Source organism: Dromiciops gliroides, chromosome 4, assembly GCF_019393635.1.
Source record: "Dromiciops gliroides isolate mDroGli1 chromosome 4, mDroGli1.pri, whole genome shotgun sequence".
NCBI classification, from domain to species: Eukaryota; Metazoa; Chordata; class Mammalia; order Microbiotheria; family Microbiotheriidae; genus Dromiciops; species Dromiciops gliroides.
Genome location: NC_057864.1, coordinates 35,571,176 through 35,585,985, shown reverse-complemented (window position 1 = coordinate 35,585,985; position 14,810 = coordinate 35,571,176). Strand labels below are relative to the sequence as shown.

Sequence of the window (14,810 nt, the reverse complement as noted above, 5' to 3'; positions counted from 1 at the left end):
AGTCTCGATATATTTGATTCTCCCATTTAACCTTATTCCTAAAAGTTATTTTCTTCAGGCAGTACTGTTGTCACCTGGCCTTGACCTTAAAGTCAGATATCCTAGGGTTTAGAGTTGGAAAATTCTCCAACCTCCTCTTTTTACAGGTGAAGTTAAGTGAGAGAGCAATAGCAGCAGAATTCAAACCCAGTTCCCTCTCCAATGCTCGTTTCACTGTACTTTGGGTTATTTCACCTCACTTTAATGCTACCAAATGATCTGTGCTTAGAACGATCTTTTTGCAGCAGTGTGGCAGTGTTCCTCAGGTATTTGTTGGCTTATCAATGGACCAGCTAGGCCCTTCTATGCTTCTTACTTGACCTGATGAACTATTTATAAGGTTGACTGACCCAGCAAGGGACTTGGAGAATGTTGAGTTAGTTTTCAGGAAGGAAAGAGACCTGATCCGGGCCAGCGTGAAGCAACTAAGTGACTGTGCTTTGAACAGTGGAATCCAGTATTTCTTACTAATCTTGGTGAAATGCTGATACTGGGTTCAGATCCTGCCTCTGACCCATTGGCCAGGACTTTGGGCAAGAAGAATGTGATCCACATTGCCTGAGGGGGCTTCTTCCCTTGGGACATCCTCTAAACCCTTCCCATCCCCGTCACCCACAAACCCACCTTCCGCCCCAACAACCCATGACCTAGGTATGTAATAAGGTGGGTTTTTTTGAATGAACTCTTTTAATCTACAACTTAATTCTTTGATCAAAATTCTGCCTGACCTAGTGAAAACTGTTCCAAATTGGAAATGTAAATATTTGTCCCTAAATTACCACCTATAAGAGGCAAATGAAGATTGGTGGGCATCATTATTGAAGGAATTCTCCGAGTTGTTCTTTCATTATGGATAGAGGAGCATTTTTTGGTTGTGGAAACTAGCATGACTTTTTTTTTTTTTTGGCCGGGCAATGAGGGTTAAGTGACTTGCCCAGGGTCACACAGCTAGTAAGTGTCAAGTGTCTGGGGCAAGATTTGAACTCTGGTCCTCCTGAATCCAAGGCCGGTGCTTAATCTACTGTGCCACCAGCTGCCCCAAAACTTTTGCATTACTTTTGAGGATGGTATCTACTGAGGAGGATCGTGTTCATAAATATTTCTGTTGGTCCTGCATCTCGGTTATCCAACCCTTATCTAAGGTACTGGGTGCAAAGATATCCCCCCAGTTAATGCTTACCTTGGGTGCACTAGCAGGTCAACGTTTCTTTTAGGATATAAAGATCAGGAACGTGGACTCTTGGACAAATTTAGGCAAGACAGTCAAGACTTCAGTCCTGCCCAAATCGTCAGACGATCTCTTCCAGCAGTTCAGAAAAGCAGCCATAGACAAGGAAGTGAGGACCCGAACACAGGAGCTGATAGGGAAGCAGCTGCCTCAGAAGCCTGAGCCATCAAAAGCCCACCCAGATGAGCAGAGGTAGGAGACGGGTGAGATTAGGTCAGGCCAATCGGTTTGAAATATGCCAAATAGTCTGGATGAGCCTTTTTTATTCACATTGTAGTTTGTTGGGTTTTTTTATTTTATTGCAGGGCAATGAGGGTTAAGTGACTTGCCCAGGGTCACACAGCTGGTAAGTGTCAAGTGTCTAAGGCTGGATTTGAACTCAGGTCCTCCTGAATCCAGGGCCAGTGCTTTATCCACTGTGCCACCTAGCTGCCCCCCCCCCATTATAGTTTGAATAGATCTCTCATTTTAATTATAGAAGTGCTTTTCAAAAGTAGCACTAACCTGGAATAGATCAGATTTCCTTCTCAATTGAACACTGATTGCCTACTGTGTGTAAGACAGGGCAGCAAGGTAGGTAGCTCCAGCCTGCACAGAGCACCAGAGATGAGTATCCAAATCTGGCCACAGAGACTTACTAGCTGTGTGACCCTGGGCAAGTCACTTTTAACCTGCTTGCCTCCATTTCCTCATCTGTCAGATGACCTGGAGAAGGAAATGGTAAACTGCTCCAGCATCTCTACCAAGAAAACCCCAGATGGGGCTACGAGGAGGCAGACACGACTGAACAAGAGTGCTGGGGTGCTTGGGGCACTGTCCTGGAGCATAGATGTACATGGGGGAATCGAAGATGTCTCCAGACGAGAACGTTTTTAATTGGACAGTGGGGAGTGCTGACAGTGAGGGGCATCCTCTGAAGTCAGTGTTAAGGAGGTCAAGGACCTGTGCCAGGGCACAGAGCTGGATGTTCACTCGAGTTAATAATAGCACTCGGGCCACTTGGGCTTGGTGATTCATAGTCATGTGGACTGTCCTCGGAATTCTTAATAACTCTTATTTTTAGTCTTTTACACATCTCTCCTCACTTTGGCGTAGACTTTCATGGAATCTAGAGCCCACACTTTTTAATTTTTATTTATTTACTTAGTGAGGCAGTTGGGGTTAAGTGACTTGCCCAGGGTCACACAGCTAGTAAATGTCAAATGGCTGAGTCCGGCTTTGAACTCAGGTCCTCCTGAATCCAAGGCCAGTGCTTTATCCACCGTGCCACCTAGCTGCCCTGCCCACACTTTTTTAATGTCAATATGAACCATGTAAACTCTGTAGCAATAGATTGAATTGAATGCCAGCACTCAAATCTGCCTCATGGCTGCTTTAAGGAGGACATGTGGGTCTTATTTGAGGACCACCTTTCCATGTGCTTTTATTCCCAAGCTCTGTTATGTCTACATGGCTTTTTCTGGGAGAGAGAAGGAGATGCACAGACAGGTGCACCTGCATGCACACTTGTACACACACACACACACACACCCTTAACCTTTTTTTTTTTTTTTTTTTTTTTTTTTTTTTACAAAAGTTACTATGGACAGCTAGGTGGCGCAGTGGGTAAAGCACTGGCCCTGGATTCAGGAGTACCTGAGTTCAAATCCGGCTTCAGACACTTGACACTTAACTAGCTGTGTGACCCTGGGCAAGTCACTTAACCCCCATTGCCCTGCAAAAAAAAAAAAAGTTACTATGACTTTACAATGTTGTTTTCAAAATAATGCCCTACGTCTTAAAGTAACACAGTTTAGTGGATCATTTATAGACTTTAAATATATTAGCCAGGCAATAAAGCCCTTGAATAACTTTTAATACTTTCTGATGAAATGAAAATGTGTTTTTTAAAGGCTCTTTGACAAGAATGCAAACGCAATTCAAGATGAATGTTACCCTGAGCGGCAGAAGCCTCCTCAGGCACCATTGGAAGTTCAAGAAGATGGCTGGCCGATCAAAGACCGTAATTTGGCAAGAAAGAAAGAGCAAGAGCGAAGGAGAAGGCAAGCAGTAAGTAAACGGGCTCCCTGCGTTTGCAGCTGCCCTCACATGTATCCTTGTTGGCAGGGCGTCTTGCCATTCGTGCCAAGAATAAGGTGAGAGGCCTGGGGCTCAGACCCTGCCTTGATCACTGTCCTTGGGCTTCTGAGTCCTTGGGTTCTTTTGACCTTTCGGTCTCGAGTCCAGGCCAAGGTCTTGCTCTACCCTCTCTCCCTGCCTCATTCTGGCTCCCACTTTCCTTTGGTGTGTGGGTCTGCCTTTTCAGGCAGAACCAACAAAGCATCGTTCTCTTCTCTTTGTCGTCTTTGCTTTTCCCCCTGGTTTCACTTCTAGCACAACAGCGTTTTGGGGCCTTTGCTTGTGTGTAGGCTTTTTGACCAAGGTTTCAGGAATTGTACCAGCGTACCAAACGTTAAAGTTGTGGGGCAGATGGTCTAAAAGGAGGGTTTGGGGGGGGGGGCTCATCACCGCCATCACTGGGTCTGTACAGGGCTGGAGAATAGCTAGCTTTCTGTGGGTTTTGTGGGTTGTCTTAGTGGAGGTTCTAGCTGAATAACATACGAAGGTCAGCCGAGGCAACAAGAATGTTTAGTCTAGATGAGACAGAGCAATCATGCTCAGGTGTGGGAGACCTTGGGGCAGGTGGGAGCATTGGCTGATCCTTGCAAAGGGGGATGGGAGAGGTGAAGGAGCCTCCAGACTGGCTAGAACATGCGCCCTGTGCAGGGCAAGGCAGGGCAGGAGTCACTCTCATTGCCCCTTTGTCCTTCTTTTTCATCTTCCTCTGCCATCTCATGTAGCTTTTTTTTTTTTTAAACAAAGCAACCTAATTTGTAGTCACTGCCAGCCAGAATGTGGATTTGCTTGTGGTCCCCAAGTCCAGGGTCACCTCATATTTGTTGAACATCATTTTCATACCAGGTCATCAGAATCCATCTGCTGTTTTCTTGACTATGTAGAGACAATTGTGGTTGTACAAGAAAACTTGAATAAAAGAAAAAATGAAAGTGAAGAATAGCATGCTTCAGTCTTTGTTCCATCAATATCAGTTCTTTCTTTGGAGGTGGATAATACATTTCATCAATAGTCCTTTGAGATTGTCTTGGATCATTGTATTGCTGAAAGTAGTTAAGTCATTCACAGTTCTTCATCAAACAGTATTGCTGTCTCTGTGCACAGTATTCTCTTAGTTCTGTTTACTTCACTTTATATCATTTCATACGTGTCTTTTCAGGCCTTTCTGAAATCATCCATCCTGCTTGTCATTTCTTATAGCACAATAATATTCCACCACCATCATATCTCACAGCTTGTTTAGCCATGCCCCGATTGAGGGGCATTCCTTTGATTTCCAGTTCTTAGTCACCACAAAAAGCTGCTATATCTACTTTTGTACAAATAGGTCTTTTTCTCTTTTGGGGAATGTCTTTGGGATATAAACCTAGCAGTGGTATGTATTGCTGGATCAAAGGATATGCGCAGTTCTATAGTCCTTTTAGCATAGTTCCAAACTGCTCTCCAGCGTGGTTGGATCTTTTCACAACTCTTGGTGGGTGTTTTTTTTAGACTTGAAGATTTGGTCCTCCAGATATTTGAAAGTCTGATTGCTTAGGTATTATTTTAATAGCCATACTTAATTATCCAGGGCAATGCTTATGCGCCACCTCGCCTTTTTTCTTCGTGTGGCTAGAGGAATTCTAATCTGCCAGATGCTTCCTTGTGATTTCCTGCTTCCTCTGGAAAGTCTTGCCAGAACAAGCATCTGGGATCTTTAGAAAAACCATTCGAACAAATTGGGGAAAGGGGGGTGGGATTTTGTTAAAATTCACAGAGTGCTTTCTTCATGTTTGCAGAGGGGAGTAAGAATTTAATCTGGAATCTGAACTGTTCGGAAAAGTAAGGTTGTAATTAGTAATAAAATGCTTGTGGTAAAATGGAGAAGACAAGTTTTATTGAAATTAATTCTGAATAGATTAAGATTTTCTTGTGCCAAAATGACTACTTCCCTCTTCGTTTTCAACATCTGTTTCCTTTCTCTTCCATTTTCCACAGATGGCCAGCACCATCGATATGAATCTGCAAAGCGACATCATGATGACCTTTGAAGAAAACCATGATTTTAAGTTTGGCACTTTCAATGGGTTATTGGTTGGTTCATTTGATAGGCTCTGAGCATAAAGGCAGCAAACTTTAACATTAAAGCTGCAGGTCTTTTACCACCCCCAGTTACCAGTTACATTGTGTTCTGATTCACAGGCACTTACAAAGACTGTTTTCTTGAACATATCTGGTTTCTTTCATATCCTCAGTATTTTTTACATAAGCTATCTTTACAAGGAATGTTTGTTTCCTCAATTATGGGTGCTTACTGAGTAGTCTTGTGAAATATTAGGAAGTCTACATAGGGCATAGTCCAGAGCAACTTAAAGGACTTTACACCCTAATGTTTCTGTTTAATTTTTACCTTTTGGGGGCAGCTAGGTGGTGCAGTAGATAAAGCACCGGCCCTGGATTCAGGAGGACCTGAGTTCAAACCCGGCCTCAGACACTTGACACTTACTAGCTGTGTGACCCTGGGCAAGTCACTTAACCCCAATTGCCTCACCCCCCCCCCCCAAAAAAATCTGCTAGATAATTTTTACCTTTTTTTAAACAGAGTATTTATTTGCCTTTGAAAATGAGAACTTCCCTTAACAAATGACTTCCCCCAGTGGGTTCCTGTGAGGTATTCTTCTAACTGTGAGCATTTCTTTTTGAGCTTTGTGGTGTTAGTGCTTTCAGCTTGAACAAGATGCTTCTTCCTTTTGAAGTCGTCTGTAAATAACTCAGTAGTAAATAAATGCCCGTCAGGAGCACCCATATGACACCCTGGGGTCTGGCTCAGATGTGTGTGTTCCCAGCTTTGTAGTCAGCCACATCGTGCTTATTTCAGACAGAACATTGTAAGAGCTCCTTTTGTCCTGATTGTTTCCTCAAAACAAGCAGGAGCTCAGTAAACCAAGCTACTTTTTGTCGCACTGTTCGTCTACAGGACCGTCATGCTCCTGTTTCCCCGCTTGTCACTTTGAAATTCGGATGACGGTTTTAATCATCTAATGAGATCATATCTTTAACACCCTTCCTTAGCTCAGTGTTTGGCACATAGGAAGCACTACATAAATATTAGTTATTAATTTAATATAATCTTTTCTCTTACCAGGTAGGAAGTCCTTGTACACCTTTAAGTTTGAGGGGCCTTTGGGGGGGGTGGGAAAATGAGGGGTAAGTGACTGGCCCAGGGTCACACAGCGAGTAACTGTCAGGTTTCTGAGGCTGGATTTGAACTCAGGTCCTCCTGAATCCAGGGCTAGTGCTTTATCCACTGTGCCACCTAGCTGCTCCTGCATCTTTAATAACTTGAGACATTCACACAATAGAAGCTGAAATGTAAGGGTTAGAACAATACACCTCGGGGTTTTTAGCCTTCAGTATAACTGGACACATTTTTTTCAGGCCAGTTTTTTAGTTTTGACTCAACAATTTAATGATATGTGTTTTAAATAATTAATTACAGAAAAATAAACCTGCAGTGAACACTAGTATATAAAATAAACCACAAGTAAGAACAGTAAAACTTAATACTATTTCAGAAGTTACATGGCGAATCTGCCTTTTCTAATATTTTTCAGCGCACCTGTCATGTATATCTGAAGTTAACAGTTTAAAATTGGATCAACACTTGATAACCATTTGCATTTATTACCATTTCCTAATAATTATTGAACAGATACATCTTTATACCCCTGTCAATTCTGCACACTACTCTATTTCAATATGTTATAAGAATCTGTGCTGTTCTCAGTATAGCCACTGCTTCCCTTTCCTGACAGTCAGTGGTCCACAGAGACCAATTACATGGTTATATGTCTATACACATTTCTCTAGGCTAGTCTTCATCTAACAGGTAGCCCATCCTCAAAGTGTGGTTAGCTTGGTCTGTGCTACCAGAGTATATACTCTCCTCGCATAGCTTTCAAGAACCTAGGGTCACCTCCACATGCACCTGAGGAAGCCAAGATGTCAGGAGGGCTTAAACGAAGGGTGTGTGTGTGTGTGTGTGTGTGTGTGACACAGATATGTACATAGGCACACAAAGGATAATCACCGCAGCAGTTTTCCTTTGTGTAACAGTCACAACTTAGTCTACAAATATAAAGGCATTATTAGGAGTGGCACCTGTGCACCAGAAGACACCTAGTCCTACCAAGTTCCCTCTCCTCCCTCCTCTCCCCCCCCAAAAAAAACCCAACAAACCCACATGGTCATTAGTAGCGTCCTGGTTGTATGATGCGATTGATATATATTGACTTCTCCTTTATCCCATAGGTATGTTCCTAAAAAGCTATGCACAAATGATCAAGTTTTTCTGTTGACTTAATTTTGAAAATGCATTCAAAGATTTGGTATTAATGAACAAGAAACATTGAATTCAAGAAATAAAATATTCACTTCAAAAGAAAAAGATTCTTTTCTTATTGTAACAGTATATGCTATCTGATTATCTGTATACACACATACCCCAAATGTTAACACAGCCGTGACAATCCATTTTCTCTTGTTTTATAAGCACAACTGATGGATCTGCGAATGATAATGAAATGGGGAAGCTAAGATGATGTGAGGACCTTCCAGTGTTGTGCTTTCTCCAGGTTATCAAATCAAGTATTCAGTAAGTGTGAAATAGCTACCAGGTTGCAGGCCCTGGGAGAGCACATCATTCCTGTTGATCAGTTTTCAAATAGGTAGGTAATAGTACTCATCTGAGTAAGGGGGGGGGGGCTGGGGAAGTGTTGTGAGGGGTTTTTGGTTTGGTTTGGTTTTCCTCTTTCATGCCCAGGCCCTAATCAGGGAAACAACGCAAGCCCATCAATTATGGGTCTAGGGTAGATTATCGGTTGATGACCCAATGTGTCATGAAGATGGTCCATTTTCTTTTGGCTGTGGAACCTATGGAAGCAATTCTTAAAAAATAGCCCTGGGGGGGGGAGGGGGGTGGCTAGGTGGCACAGTGGATAAAGCACCGGCCCTGGATTCAGGAGTACCTGGGTTCAAATCCGGACTCAGACACTTGACACTTACTAGCTGTGTGACCCTGGGCAAGTCACTTAACTCCCATAGCCCTGCAAAAAAAAAAAAAATAGCCCTCAGTATTTGTCCTTTACTACTCTCACAGTAATTCTATTAGAAACATTCCAATCTATGGGAGGAGGAAGGTGGGCCAAGAATAGACTTCCTCTTAAAGCTGTTCACCCAATTACAGAGAATAACCTCTCCCTCCCCTCCACTCGCCATAAACCAATAGAAAAAGGAGTGCTCTTTGAAGGGGAAAAAGGGGGGGGGGGCAATCAGGGTTAAGTGACTTGCCCAGGGTCACACAGCTAGTAAGTGTCAAGTGTCTGAGGTCAGATTTAAACTCAGGTCCTCCTGAATCCAGGGCCAGTGTTTTATCCACTGAGCCACCTAGCTGCCCCTGGGGGGGGGGGGCAGTTCTTGAGGAGAGTAGCATGGAAATTTTAAAGTCAGTCCCTGCACTCAAATTGTTTTCCAATGGGAAGAAGTGATGCTATTATGTGACCTCCAAAGCCCTTTTCTGGCTCCCCCATTCCAACTTCCAAATATATTTCCATACCTATTTTCTCAGGGTCTATGTTAGGATCAAATAAAGATGCCTGAGGCCGTCAAGATAACAGATAAAATATTTTGCATTTTGTCCTGCCCTCAGCTGAAAATCAACATTTTTAAAGCTCCCCATAAGGAGGTAAAAAAACAGCCCAAGCTGCAAACTCCCTGAAAATTAAAATAACCAAAGTAGTTGGAAGGGGGGAGGGGGGGAGTCATGGAGGCAGTCTCATAATGTCTGAGAATGGTTCTGTCATGTCTTAAGGATCTTAGAAGAATAAGGAAGAGGGTAAGAGAACTAAAGAGAAAGGGATTTGGAAGGTTAGGAAAAAGCGTCGGGATACAAATAGAAGTCTATACAAACAAGGAAGGGAGGGGGCAGAGGTGTTCTGCCAGCCCTTGACATTGTACCTGGTGCATAGTAGGCTTTTCATAAACATTGATTTGAACCTCTCATCTGAACTGGTCAAAGAAAAGAATACACACACAGAGAAAAATACATTTCACTGAAAAGAGAAATAAAAGGGAGAAGAGGGAATTGGAGAGATGGTAGATTAAGGGAGAGTTGGATCCTAATCAAAACAAACTCCAGCTAAGGAAATCTAAAAATATAGCTCTTCATGCAGTGGCAAAATTGGAAATGGGGGCTGACTAGTTAGACTCCACGAATGTGATGGAATATCATTATCCTGAACAAAACAATTAAGGGATTGGTTTCTGGGAAACCTGAGAAGACTTTTACGAACTAATGCAGGTTGAAGCAAAGAGAACCAGAACAATTCACACAATGACAACAATTATAAACACAACTTTGACTTAGGAACTCCGATCAACGTAAGGACCAACCAAAATTCCACAGGACTCATGATGAAACGTTCTATTCCACTTCCACACAGGGAAAGACTCAGTACAGAATACGATGTGACAATGTGCATGTGTATATTTCTTTTGGGTGTGACCAGTGCAGAAATTTGTTTTGCTTAATTATACAGAATTAGTTGTTGGGTTTTTTAAAAAATGTCATTCTCAAGGGGATAGGGTAGGAGGAAAAGAAGATGGGGTTTTGGAGCCCTAAAGTCAATTAATCATTTCCTTTTACCACCACACAATAGTACAGTGGTTAGAGCAACAGACCTGGTGTCTGGAAGATACCTCTTGGGCTTAGGGATGGAGTGGAGGAGAAGAATAAGACATTCATTTTCGGAGAAGACTGATTTTTGTTTTGTTTGACTCTACTCTTTTTCAAGGAAAGACTTTTCATTTTGGGTGGAGAGAGTGCCAGAGGGGGAGTGATAGTGATGTTTTTAAAAAGAAAAATGTGCAATTAATGAAATTTTTTTTTAAATATATAAAAGAAAGCAAGGGTCAGAAAGCAGGCAGTGTCAGCAATACTGTTAAATTTAATATATACTTTTTTTTGTGAGGCAATTAGGGTTAAGTGACTTGCTCAGGGTCACACAGCTAGTAAGTGTCAAGTGTCTGAAGCTGGATTTGAACTCAGGTACTCCTGAATCTAGGGCCAATGCTCTATCCATTGTGCCACCTAGCTGCCCCAATATATACTTTTTTTTTTTTCCTTTCAGGGCAATGGGGGTTAAGTAACTTGCCCATGGTCACACAGCTAGTAAGTGCCAAATGTCTGAGGTCGGATTTGAATTCAGGTCTTCCTGAATCCAGGGCTGGTGCTTTATCCACTGCAACACCTAGCTGCCCCCCCTCCCCATATATACTTTTTTAAAAACAAGATATACAGAAAAGAAAATCACAGTTTCATAAAATCCCTTTTTGGTTAATCGCATATAGAAAAAAATCATTTTTGTTGGTGTTTGTCGATTGTAATATTTTTTTAATTTTTTCAATTTTTCTCCCACTCCCCACTGAGAGAGAAAACAACAAAATCCCTGTTACAAAAAGTACAATCAAGTAAAATAAATTCCCCCGTTGCATATTAAAAAATAAAATAAAATCTTAGTCTGCAGTCTGAATCCACCATCTGTCAGGAACTGGATAGCATGTTTCATTATGAGTACACTGGAATCATGGTTGGTCGAAGTCCTTGAAAGTTGTCTGACTTTACAGTAATGTTATCCTGACTATGTTCACTCTGCATCAGTTCATACAAATCATAACCAGTTTTCCTAGAAACCAAACCCTTGACAATTTCTTACAGCACAATAGTATTCCATAACATTCACATACTGTAACTTGCTTCGCCATTCCCCCAATTGATGGGGATCCCTGTTTCCAATTCTTTGTCACCATGAAAAGAGCTGTTAAAAATGTGTGTGTGTGTGTGTGTGTGTGTGTGTGTGTGTGTGTGTGTGTGGGCAGCTAGGTGGCGCAGTGGATAGAGCACCAGCCCTGGATTCAGGAGGACCTGAGTTCAAATTCGGCCTCAGACATTTGACACTTACTAGCTGTGTGACCTTGGGCAAGTCACTTAACCCTCATTGCCCCGCAAAAGAAAAAAAGAAAAAGTGTGTGTGTGTGTGTGTGTGTACACACACACACACACACACACATATATATATATATATATATATATATATATACACACATACATACACATACCTACCTACATACCTACATATATATGAGTCCAAAATGATTTCTAGAGTGGCTGGACCAGTCTACAATTTTTCCAACAGTACACTAATTTACCTGTTTTCTCACAGCCCCTCCAACATTTGTCATTCTACTTTTTTTTTTTTGAGCGAGGCAATTGGGGTTAAGTGACTTGACCAGGGTCACATAGCTAGTAAGTGTTAAGTGTCTGAGGCTGGATTTGAACTCAGGTACTCCTGACTCCAGGGCCGGTGCTCTATCCACTGTGCCACCTAGCTGTGCCCCATCATTCTACTTTTTTGACAATTTTGCCAAATCATATAGGTGGTACCTCAGAGTTGCCTTAATTTGCATTTCTCTAATTTTATTCACAATTTACAGAATTGTTTTTGCCATGCCTATTGAAATCTTGGATTTCTTCATCTGAAAATTGTGTAGGTATATATTTTGACCATTTATCAATTGGAAAATGGTTCTTATTCTTGTAAATTTGATTCAGGTCCCTACATATCTTTGAAATGAGAACTTTATTAGAAAAACTTGATACAGGGGCAGCTAGGTGGAGCAGTGGATAAAGCACCAGCTCTGGATTCAAGACGACCTGAGTTCAAATCTGGCCTCAGACACTTGACATTTACTAGCTGTGTGACCTTGGGCAAGTCACTTAACCCTTATTGCCCCACACAAAAAAAAGAAAAACTTGATACTAAGATTTTTTTCCCCTTTAACTGTTTCTCTTATAATTTAGGTGAATTTATTTTGTTTGCACAGAAATTTTAAAATTTTATGTGATCAAAAATGTCCATTTAGCGTCCTATGAACCTCTCTCTTTCATCTGGTGGTGAGCTCTTCCTCTATCCATAGAGAAGACAAGTGATTTTTTTATCCCCATGGTCTTCTAACACATCATCCTGATGTGGGACGGAATTAGGGTTAAATTGATCATGAATCGTCCCAAAAGAATTACAAGACTCAGTGACTCAGTTTCCCAAGTTTTATTGCAATACTGTGAGTGAACCCAGGGAGAGAACCAGAAAAGTGGAAAGGTATCTCTCGAATTAGAGAAAGGAAAGATAGTTATATTTATAGTGTGGATAAATTGATTATCAGTCTCATTATGATAATCTCTACCTTAGGGAGGTACAAGGGAGGGTTCCTGGGGTCCTAAGCCAACCCCCAAGGTGGCTACCTTTTTCTGTGGAGGTGTGTTTTTGGGGTTTACAGATCATAAGGTGAATCTGGGGACAAATTTGGCCTTTTCTGCACATGTCACTTTTTGATTCCCGTGGCTAGTTTCAAAATATCTTCCTTTATCATCTATTTCCAGTTTGAATTTCTGTACTTAGTCAATGTATCATTGTTATAGTTAAGGTCTCTCTGACCTGCCTCTTTATGTTTTTGTTATGGGTGGTGATTAATGTGGGTAAGAGAACCTAGGCCCTGACTTTTATTAATAAAGACTCAAGTCTTAAGTTATCCATTAACTGGGGTCTGATCCCCTTTCAGAGCTCAAATCTAAATTAGAGCCCCTTTATGTCTAAAATCACATACCCATTTGGATTGTGTCTTGATGTATAGTGTCAGATATTAGTCTATATCTAGTTTTTGCCTTTCCAGTTTTCCCACCAGTTTTTATCCAATAATCTTACCCCAATAGCTGGGATCTTTAAGTTTACCAAACACTAAGCTACTTTAGGAAATGAGCTAAAGTTTTGGTGGTTTTTGACCTTCACAGTTCCTGAAGACAGGTAGCTTTTCTAGGGAACTCCCCACAAATGACAGAAGTTCTCAGGTACTAGACTTAAATTTGTCTTTGATAATTATTTCAATTTTAAAAATAGACTCCAGGGGCAGCCACATGGCGCAGTGTATAGAGCACTGGCCCTGGAGTCAGGAGTACCTGAGTTCAAATCCAGCCTCAGACACTTAACACTTACTAGCTGTGTGACCTTGGGCAAGTCACTTAACCCCAATTGCCTCACTAAAAAAAAAAAAATAGACTCCATTTTCTGCAGAACCAAGTCTAATGATCTCTTGATTGCCAAATCGAATGGTCTGTCCTCATCCTTCTTGACTTCCCTTCAGCTTTTAAAACTGTCAATCACCCTGTTCTTGTTTTCATGACACTAGGTTACTAACATTCTTTCTTACCTATTGGACCACTCCATCTCCTTTGCTGGATCCTCATCCATGTCCACATAACTGTAGGTTTTCCACAGGGTTCTGTCCTGGGACCTCTTTTTTTCCCTTCTATACTATTTCACTGGGTGATCTAATCAGCTCCAATGAATTCAGTGCTTATCTCTATGCTGTTGTTTTCCAGATCTGCTTACCCAGTCCTAACTTCTCTGCTGACCTTCAGTGTCACATCTCCATTTGCCTATTAGATCTTAAACTCAACAAGTCCAAAACTATCCTCTCTTTCCAAACCTTCTTCATACTATTGAGAGTACCCCCATCCTTCCAGTCACCCAGATTCACAATTTAGGTATCATCCTCAACTTCTTGCTGTTTCACCTCCCAAAACCAATCTGTTGCCAAGGCTTGTTGATTTCATCTTCCTAACATCTCTCACATATGTTCCCTTCTCTCCTTTGGCATCACCTCATGCCTAGACTATTGCAATAATCTCCTTCCACAAGTCTCTCCCTGTTCCACTCTATCCTCTGATCTGCTGTTAAAGCCATCTTGCTAAAGTACAGGTCTAACCATACTATCCTCCACTTTCTCACCCCTCCATGAACCCCAGCAACTCCCTATCACTTCCAGGATAAAATTTAAAACCTTCCATTTGGTGCTCAGAGTCCTTCATAACCTGGCTACCCCCTACCTCTCTAGTCTTTTCACATCTTATGCAATCCCTCACCCCAATATTGTATCTGTGAACCAGGCTCACTGATTCTTTACTGTTCCTCAAAAAACTCCATCCCCCAAGTGGGCATTTTCTTTAGCTGTCTCCTATGCCTGGAAAGTTCTTCCACCTCCTGACTTCTTCCTTCAGGTACCAGCTAAAATCTCACCTTCTACAGGAAGCTCTTCTCAATTCTTCTTGATTCTTCCCTTTGTTGGTTATTTGCAATTTATCCTGTATGTAGCTTGTTCGTACCTAGTTGTATTTATATTGCATCCCCCATTAAATTATGAACTCCTTGAGAGCAGAGATTGTCTTTTGCCTTTCTTTGTATACCCAGAACTTAGTGTAGAGCCTGACACATAGTAGGTGCTTAGAAAATGTTTATTGACTGATTAAATGAACTCTGCTTGTCCTTCTAGTCCTTTC

The 14,810-nt window shown here is 41.7% G+C and overlaps 1 protein-coding gene across 1 annotated transcript in view; it reads left to right on the top strand.

The window, feature by feature from the left end:
- Positions 1–14,810, top strand: part of BRDT (bromodomain testis associated) — a 52,522-nt gene that overhangs the window by 32,127 nt on the left and 5,585 nt on the right. The window contains exons 17-19 of the mRNA XM_044003103.1: positions 1,254–1,459; positions 3,160–3,316; positions 5,360–5,430. Coding sequence (XP_043859038.1) covers positions 1,254–1,459; positions 3,160–3,316; positions 5,360–5,430 — 434 coding nt within the window. The remainder of the gene's footprint in view (positions 1–1,253; positions 1,460–3,159; positions 3,317–5,359; positions 5,431–14,810) is intronic.